Raw genomic sequence first — 9,794 nt, 5'->3', positions numbered from 1 at the left:
AGGGTGGGATGGAGGAATATTGTTTAGCAAGGAAGCTCACTTCGAGGTGTTTGATGAGGGAGCGCTGAAGGTAGCCGGAGCGAGAGGTCTTGCACGCTGTGTCGATGAGACCGTCCCGACCAGCCATGGAGTGGAAAAACAGCTCTTGCGCAGGCATCGAGGTGAGGAAGCGGTGGGTACACATGCCACCGGCGCGCGGACGCACGTCATAGGGCGGAAAGGAAGGCAGAGAGCGACCACTCAGCATGAGGGGCACCCGACGACCCTCCAACTCTATCTGACCCAGGGCCACTGACATCTGTTGTGCGTTGACCTACAGAAATCCAGTCGGTAGAAGACCTCACACTCAAGGGGCGAGTCAGCATTACCCAGACCGAACGAGGAATAATGCAACAGTTGACCAATTTCACTTCAATATCAGCAACTACGTGGCAAAATTCGGTATCAATTATTCCAGCACCAAACCCCAAATATCGCTAGGAGATTTTTGGAAGGTGCAATGAAGTCAACTGATTGATCAATGTAGTAGAAATGCATCATGCAATTAGGGCATGTGAGACTTTCTACGAAATGCCTTCAAATAGTGCAAGGCGGTGAAAGCTTTTGTGAAGGCTCATTGCTACCATCTGTGGTGAGAAATTAGAGCAGGGAAATAGTGAGTGGTGCTTCCTCCTTATAATGGTAATAGTTGCAGAGCGAAATGAGGCAAAAGGTGAGGAGAAAGTAGTCCAATCATACTTGAGGAGAGAAGCAGTCACTCTGTCTCACTACCGACGTCGGGCAGCACGTATAGCATAAACGATGGACAAGTGCATGAACCAACAGGAGAGGGATTAACACTAGCTCGTAAGGTTGGAGAATCAAGTACGAGGTAGGAATACCAACGACGTCTGAAATAGTAATAAGCTCCATTGAGGCACATAACTGCAACAATTGCATACATTACGTGCTCCGAAACAAGACTGCCTCGATGATGGTGTTATGCGTTTGCATGGAAAGTGGCTTTAAAACACGTGAAAGTCGAAGGATTCATTTAACGGCGTGAATTACGAAACTTGGCTACAAAATGAAAATTTGGGGGCGAAATCAACTTCCTGTATCGAGCGGATCAGACAGTGCAATGGTATGAATGGAAATGTTAAAGAAAGCTTACTATTCCACCTTTGGCACCGACATGAACCATCAGTTGCAATGCGTTGGCTGGGAAGGGTATATAAAGACCCGACGGAATGGCAGCGCTTAAAAGAAGATGCGGTCAGTGTATTGGAGGTGAACTGTTCAAGGTTGGAGCTTAAAAGTGCAAACATCACTCAAAGTAGTATTTATTACAAAGAAACAAAGCGTCGGCTGCGTAGTGGGAGCTTGGATTAACCAGCCACCATCGAGGAGGATTGAACTGCAAACCAAAGCGCAGAACTTACTCGCAGACAGCATCTTGGGAGTGTTTGATCCTGTCCTTTACAGCACAGTCAAGAGCAGCCATTTTGCCACCGAGCACCTCGTCTGTCTTCGGTGCAAAGTGAGCCATCCTATAGAGGTGCTTCACATTCTCCTCCGTCAACGTGTCCGCGGTCAGGCCGAAGGCATCAGCGAAGGCACACAAACCGAGGGTTTGCATTCCCTTTCAAAAGTGCAGATAGTAAAACTGGATTGAAAACTCGTGATGCGATTCCAAAAACTTTTTGCCACCCAAATCGTCTGCTAGTGGGCCAATCTAATGACTCCTCAGAAAAAAAACTGTCAATAGATAGTGCATGAAATAGATGAAAGCAGCACGGCTTCACTCTACATACATGTTCAAATTGTCCCAAATAGGCAACAGGTTTGCATTTCCAGTCTCATTGAAAACCGAAAAGAATAAGTCAACGCTTTACTTTTTCCTGTCCAACACATGCACTAGGTGTAGCGTGGGAAGTAGTAAACACTCCCTCAGTCATTCTATTACACTCACTTTATTGGGGACATTTCTACTACCTTCAACACTATCGTAGATTTTCTGAAATACAAAAGTGGTTGCCTCGGTGGTGCAAAGTACGCAACTTCCGCGGGGATGGCGTGTTGCATAGCACAGTCGCAATTTCGAAGACAGTTCGTGCTGACCTCCCATCCCATCTGATGCACAACAATCATGTCATTTTGATTAGTTGACACTAGTGTGACTGCTCTTGTAATCACATAACAGCTCGTGGGAACGCAAGTGGACTATCACGGGCATGCAGAAGGACACGAGAGCCAACCTTGAAGCGCCTGCGCCTATCTTTGTCCGCCTTCTCGCTGAGCATTATGTCGGCGAGGGACATGGAGAAGCTTGTGATTTTGAGAAAGCGATCGGCCACGCGCGAGATGCCGGAGAGGAGCTGTGAGGCGGCATAGGGTCCGTAGGCCTCGTAGAAGCAGTGCACCAGACCCCCCGAGGCCGAACCAATGTGAGCCTTGTCAAGGAGGCCAGAGGCGACATAGCCCCCCACGATCACGAGGTCGACGTCAGAGAGGACGCGCGCAATCGCGAACGGTGCGCCCGCCCACAGCTCTACCTTTGTGCGTCTTCCCTCTAGGCACGCGTTGAGCTGTGGCAGTCCCACAGGCACGATATTCATGAGCAATGTGGACACCACCTGGATAAAGGTAAGGCAGGAATTCACAACTACCCACTTCGCTGCCGCAGTACCTCGGGAACGAGGATGCTCCACGCCATCGATAATCCACCATCTTACGCATTGCGTTTTGAATGAATAAAAGCAATGCTCACAGATACAACAAACCGAATTCCCAATCATAAACTACCACGCCTGTCTTGACTAAAAACTAATCCGCAATGATTCCGAATGATCTAGTTACAAGGAGTGAAAGTTCATCACGAGGTAGTTGATTAAATATATGATTAACAGTGTAAATTAACAAGGCGTTTCATAAGAGCCACCCACAATTACAAATGACAATGGACGCCAATACCATCTCCATCAAAAAAACACCCGAATAAATGGTGAGCTATTAGCTACTCTTCTTGCAAACTCAGTAGCTTATCGCAGCAACAGCTTCCCTCCCGGAAGAGACATTTAAATTGATGCACTTTTCGAGTCTTTCAGCCATTACAAAAGAGACTTCGACTACAAGTTCAAAGCATTTGGTGTGTAATTCAGCTTGCCTGGCTTGCAAACTCAAAAGACATCTTGATTTGGATTGAGTGCGAAAGATGAACAGTTGAAAGCAGGATACTTTTTAAATGACCTGACCTGTTTTCCGGTCCACAGACGGTTCGGTTTGAGAATAGCCGGGGGTAGGAGAATGGCATCGGGAACACAGCCATCCTCAGCGACAGAAGCGTAGAGGCCATTGTAGACGAGATCAAGGTACTCGTCCTCGTCGAAGAAGCAATCACGAATGGTCAACTTCACTGTAGCAATGACGTGGTCCTGGATGAGACCACCCAAAGGAGAGCCGTCTTTCGGCGTCAGGTACTGGTAGGGCACGGCGGCTAATATTTGCCAAAAAAAGAGTTGAGAAGGACCTCCAATTGAAGGCAGCAATTTGATCAAGAGTGACAGCACTGAAACGCAGGTGACTCTATCCTAAACTGGACTTTAATGTCAAATTTGACCCGTACAGACGGCAAAACAGCCTACCCAAATGTGCCATTTCGGCTTTAGCCTGGTAGGTTTGGGGGAAATGCCCGTTCATTTCGTCACCGTCGAAGTCGGCGTTGTAAGCCTTGCAGATGGCGTAGTGCAGACGTAGAGTTTTGGCACCGGGAGCACGAATGGTGCGCACCCTGTGAGCCTGCATGGAGGGCTTATGGAGGGTGGGCTGGCGATTCATTACCAAGAAATCACCATCCTCCAGATGACGATGCACCTGTTAAAGTAGTTTCGAGTATTGTGAGCATTTCGATACGATACAAGAACAATTGGAACTAAATTTGACGAATTTCAACAACTAGAATACGTCCTATGCGAATGAAAATTGAGGGAACTGGTTAATACAAACTGGAACAATACATTTGGCGACTTCCTGTTCAATGCAGTACTGCAATATACCTACTCCAGTGCTTCGCGAATAAAAGCATTCGCCAAATAACTACTCGGTCAAGCTATTAGCGCCAACAATGTAATGACTTTTTGTGCAGGGTACTCCTGCAAATGAGCTTTTTCAACGTTAAACAGTGCTGCTAACGTCCAATAAAGTTGACCGTTTCACCGTAAAAAGTGTCATTGCAAGCCAGCAATTAAGCGCTACATGCCAACGAAGAAGGCGTAATATTTTCACAGCGCTTAACCCCACGGTTGGCTATGTGAGTAATTACGTCCCCGAGGAGTGTACCTCCACCCACTGGCATGTCTCCGGGTAGGGCCAAATCGGACCAGTAGCCTTTCAGCCCTCCTGCACGCCAGTAAGACTATTTCTGCCATAGCACTATGACTTCTTACGATTTCACAAAAAACTCAGGACGCTACACAAGGGACAACTCAATTTTCACTGATTTCCTTCGACACTTCAAAACAAGTAGACTGAGGTCTACTTGGAATGGCACTCAAGGTCTGCACCGGTACAAAGTACCTCCTAATGCATACACATATCCAACTGGAGTTGATGATGCTAATTGATACTTGCACAATTACCAGGACCTCATTCGTAAATAGACTTGACAAACGGTGAGAAATCGCAATGGGCAATATTCGTTCCATCGTTCAAAGCATGTTTTGACCATCTTCTACTGTGCTGCCTGAAAAAAAAAGGGAATTCTAATTTTTGCCCGTTGGAGAGGTAGACTAAGGAGGGGGAGTTGGGGAGGAAAGGATGAGAAAGCACTCACAACCATAGGCATTCCACCGTGCAGTTCGGGATGCGGAACAGCGAGGCGCTTGGAAATAGCGAGTCGACGCGTGAAAGCAGTCTCAGAGTTGCCCGGTGGAATTATCTGCTTCGATCCATCGGCCATCTGCACCAACTTGGCACCCGGGTACACATCAGGGCCCGCTTTCACGAGCTTGCGCAGCTTGGATATGTTCTCTGCCGTCACCGGCTCCGGGAATGTGAGTTTGTGGGCAATGAAAAGAGGCACTCCCACCTTAGCGAAGAAAGCGCCAAATCGACGCATCAGTGTCGACTAATCCCTCCAATCGCCAGGCTTTTGGGTGAAGGCTCTTTTAGATTGGGACAGATACCGCTAAGAGACCTTACATGAACTGCTCTATATCTTCCATCCAAGACGAAGAGGTGGTTGTCATGCAAATACCCATTCGTGTTCAAGATAATCACCGTAATCCTCTTAATGCATAGCCAGCTGTGCGTTGCGTGACTGATATCGCTTACCACAATTTATTCCTACTTAACCGGCCGTCTCTGTAACTATTCCAAACGTCCATATTTCCACGAGTCAGGGGGTGGAGGGCATCAAAATTGGAATCACCACAACACAAAGGAAACCATCCCGATTACCACAGTGTAAACACTGAGCAGTTCACGAAACCTAACCACTTGGATAAGAGCACTGAGAACTTCAACTCCTCCAAGAGTTCAACCCTTGTTTGATGGGAGAGCATACTAATCGTTTGCAAAAGATTCTGCTCGATGGCTTACACATATCCTCTGTACGCACCAATCAAGCTGCTTTCAGAGTCCACTCTATAAAAGGCGAAGCAATATTGCATTTGAAAATGTTAAGACTCTAATGTGGAAAAAAGCACTACCATTTTGTTGCGAAATTACAATGCACTAACTTCCCAGTAATCCGGAGGACCGTAGTCCATAGCTATTTTGCCTTATTTCTTGAGGTTAATTAAGCGTGGAAACAGAGATGGCAAAAGTTATCCGGTGAGGAGGACAATTCCACCCATAATTGGAGTGCAAGGTAATGGTATGTGCACTCGGGACACGAAGTTACCTCAAATACTCGGAGATTGGGGTCGGGACTGATGACGGAGCGGCAGGCGTAGTTGACACGCTTGCCCATCATGTACATGCGGAACAGACCCTCCTTCTTCTCCAAACGTTGCCTCAACCCCGGTAGTTGCACACTGTCACCAGACCTACGGAGACGCGGCTCGAACCCAGTCGGTAGCACACTCGTATTCACATCGAATACCGCGTTCACTGCGGCTTGCAAAAAGATTACCGAGGCCTAAACATTGATGCAGTGCAAATATACGAGACGCCTTATTGAAAGAAACGTAGTCGGACTAATTCTTGCTGATCACTAACATCCTTTCATTCACTTTAAATAGCATACATCTACGATCCTAGCACAAAACGGTTCAGCCCCACAAAACGCCGCAAGTAGCAATACCGAGTGCATTTACCATAGACAAATGCATCTCACGACAGTTATGCCCACTTCATAGTACAAACTCACATAAACCAACAACTACGGTCTCGCTAGTAAAGTCGAAAAGGGATTGGAACGTTACCATCTAGTGCTAATTGCAACTCAGGATAAATGATACGTGTTTTTCAATTCCTCCATCGAAACCTTCGTCCGATGCTGTTTGGAAAGCTACTTACTAATTGCTTATAAGTAGGATCTTTCCTTCCTTGCTGTCAGAGCGATTGCGATAAAGCGCAGATTTGCCACTTCGAGTGGCATACAGAATGCAGGCATAAGCATTATGAACAGGATCCACATTGTTGTACAACGGGTCTTAAAATTGCCCAATGTGTGGAGGGACCTTGCATTCATTATGACAAACGGTACCAGTGAGCAAAACCCGCCTACGAGAGGTGAAGAGATGAAAGACAACAAGATGTTAGCAGTGGTAGGCTCACTTGAAGTGCTGCAGCAGCGCGCTCGGCAGTCATGAGACCTGGAGTTATGTTGTGGCCAATTGAACCGTTCTCCGTTTGCTGAACCTGTTGCGACTGCTTCGCGAGCAGACCTCCACCCGAGGTCTTGGGAAGACCCTGCGGAGTAACTAAGTTGTTCTCCCTTGTGTACTCGGCAATCTGACGCAGTGCAGCTGCTCGTTTGATGACCCGAGAATAGATTGCGGTGGCCGGGTGTTCGAACGCCTGACGACCAATCATACGAGGCTAAGAACACAACAAAACCCAAGTCCACTTTCTGAGCTTACCGAGCACACATTCACACGCACACACACAAACTTACCCATCGGCACATGGTCGGTGAGACAGGCATCACATCCATAAAACACACGTCAGTTGGGTGGTGAAATTTCGCCGATGCAGAATGCAAGAAGGGGAGAACGATTCGAAGAATGGCCGAATCCTGCATCCAAACACAACGCAGCATATCTCGCACCAACTCTACGGTAGAAGGGTGCAAATTGGTAGAGAAGACAAGCCGCTGTGTGAAACACGACACCATGATACGAAAAGTACTAACAAGCACATAAGGAATAGTTGGTAGAAAACGCAGAAAGTAATTCCACGAAAGTCCATTCAATCATTGCATTCCCGAAACCATACTGCTCCCTGGCGAATCGTTAGTATTTTATTGAATAGTTTTTTATTTTTTTTTTTAACGCAAGCACTTGACAAAATTTGAACTTTTTTGATCTAAAATTCTTTGGTCTTTTAATTTTGGAATTTACATATTTTTTGTATTGTAAGTATATTTATTTTCTATGCAGGGACTCTGCTGAAAGTATGTCCAAGTTCTTATACTGTTTTTTAGTAAAAACTTTTTTCGAGACGCTGTTTGACAAGTCGTGCGTGAAAGCCATAATCGTAATAGTTGTTTTTTCACCGCTTTAATGCCTAAATAGCAACTGCAATGAGTGCAAGGACAGAAGATTATTCTGACATGTCTTTTGACTCCAGTTTTTTAAATAAAGGAATACGTTTGGCTTTGATAGCATCTGATGATGCCCATATTTGTTGGATCACGGTCTGAACACAAACACTGAGTCTTTCACGCAAATTTGATCACCCCTGAACACCTCACACTGCAAAACCATAGCATGCATTTCTTTAATCAGAATTTTCAATCTAAAGGCGTGAAGCCAAAATTAGAAGTTAGAATAAACAAGAATAAATCACTACAGTTTCTGTATTTTGATTTAGGCGGACAATTAATTCGTTATTACATCGCATTTATCTAACTGCCCAATAGCAGATTTGTAGTGAGAAATACAACCCATAATCCGTGTGATTGTATGTTTTCGTGGGGTGGCTCCTTCGTGTTTAAAACGTGAAAGGTGTGTTACGTGTTTTCAGTAGATGTATACAAATAAACAATCTTTTTTCAATCTTTGGTTGCAAATTGAAACAGGCAAGTATGAATATTTCGTTACGTGGCATAAAAGGGTTCAATGATCTGATTTGGCAGAAATATTAGGAGTTGTGGTGAGTAAATGATGGGCTCGAAACACTACAGACCCTATTTCTAGCGGTTTCATATGTTATTTAGCTGTTTTACTACGCGACACTCTAATTTTCGTTGATTGTACTGCTTCTTCCCATGGCCTCGGGGTTGGGCTAATACCCCTTGCTTCCTCTGTAGGCGACTTACTTGTTGCGGCTTCGAAGAAGACTTTGGTCGGTTTTGAAATACAAATTTCCGAGGATACTTAAGCGGACGCACTTCTTCAATAAAGTCATTAAGTGGCTAAATTTTAGTGGTGCCACCTTGCCGAGCTTAGATAAGCAAATTCCTTAGTTAATTCATTATTTGAACTTCTAAGTACAACTCACTATATACTCGGCTTGCAATATCACATAGTCTGGTAGTAATACTGCGCCATTTTTTGGATAGCATAACCAAATCTCTTGTCTCTTACATGGTACTCTATGTTATTCCCGTCCAAAACGAGGTCATTTCCATGATTTATTGCGGTAGCCTGCAAAACCCTAACTCCACTATCAATGTGCATGTTAGCTTTCGAACTGTGGATCTCCTGCCAGCCGTCTTTTTGAATTTTATTTAAGAAAAGCAACATTTGGAAAACAATCTTTTCATCAAACCTGCAGATGAGTTACTACTTGCAATAGCGCTCGAGATCCGCCAGTCGTGTGGGTCCACGCAGCGTCAGGCGTGCGCTCTGCTGATCGGGTGACGGAGCGCACGCGGCGCGATTGCTTCGCGGCGTTCAGAGGCCTCCTGTCTATTCGCCTGACCGTGGGCCACAAATGTAGTGACGTATAGCACCCCACAGCCTAGAAGTGGGTAAACCATACTTCTATCATCAGATGGAAGTCAAAACAGCAGTAGGCGTCCAAAAATTAGGTACTTAACGCCAATAAGAACGTCCCAAGATTGCTAAGCAAACGATCGCACCGAAGGGGATTCACGATCTCAGGATCTTTCACTTATCCAGTAGATTATTCCCATTTACCCACAACGCTGCAGACGCGCGTCGGACAAAGAATGCCCACACCGCTCATGTATCAACGCCTTAGTGCTCGGTGGCGCAACCGCCTAAGCGATCCTACTTCCAGGCCTTTGCCAACTATTTCAGCTGGACCAAAAGTGCGTCAAACAAAGACAAGAAGAAACCAACCACACTCCACTTTGTAGACAGTTGGGTACTCGGTCATATGCGGGCAATCCTGAAACAGCCTCCCAGATCACGTGATCAATTACAGGCATGCATCAAGGCACTAGATGTGTGTGCTAGACTACCCTTTATAATGATCCACGAGAACCAATCGGCACCAAGAACTAACATCTATTTGGGGCACCGACCAACCGGTAGGAATTGCTATAATAAGAACAGAATAAGTTTTATTGGTGAGTTAGAAAAAAAAAATGACAGGTGTATGGAACGAAGTAGACATATTTATTATCAACACACATGAAGTTGAATAGAAAACAACCGTTAAACCACGACGTATTTAGATGC

The 9,794-nt window shown here is 45.6% G+C and overlaps 1 protein-coding gene across 1 annotated transcript in view; it reads right to left on the bottom strand. All coding sequences in view use genetic code 11, as the record gives it.

Moving 5' to 3' along the window:
* EGR_03018 (DNA-directed RNA polymerase I subunit RPA1) overlaps window positions 1–7,318 on the bottom strand; it is a gene marked incomplete at both ends in the record, with an annotated part of 7,994 nt that extends 676 nt beyond the window's left edge. The window contains 11 exons of the mRNA XM_024492267.1: window positions 41–313; window positions 1,154–1,238; window positions 1,422–1,621; window positions 1,952–2,112; window positions 2,210–2,615; window positions 3,234–3,475; window positions 3,624–3,852; window positions 4,811–5,065; window positions 5,882–6,118; window positions 6,760–7,023; window positions 7,100–7,318. Of these exons, the coding sequence (XP_024353462.1) occupies window positions 41–313; window positions 1,154–1,238; window positions 1,422–1,621; window positions 1,952–2,112; window positions 2,210–2,615; window positions 3,234–3,475; window positions 3,624–3,852; window positions 4,811–5,065; window positions 5,882–6,118; window positions 6,760–7,023; window positions 7,100–7,318 (2,571 nt within the window). The remainder of the gene's footprint in view (window positions 1–40; window positions 314–1,153; window positions 1,239–1,421; window positions 1,622–1,951; window positions 2,113–2,209; window positions 2,616–3,233; window positions 3,476–3,623; window positions 3,853–4,810; window positions 5,066–5,881; window positions 6,119–6,759; window positions 7,024–7,099) is intronic.
* Window positions 7,319–9,794: the final 2,476 nt, after the last annotated feature.

The sequence above is a fragment of the Echinococcus granulosus genome (genome assembly GCF_000524195.1).
Source record: "Echinococcus granulosus chromosome Unknown EG_S00014, whole genome shotgun sequence".
NCBI lineage: Eukaryota > Metazoa > Platyhelminthes > Cestoda > Cyclophyllidea > Taeniidae > Echinococcus > Echinococcus granulosus.
Note: the sequence above shows the minus strand (reverse complement) of the source record. Positions and strands in the feature narration are given on the sequence as shown.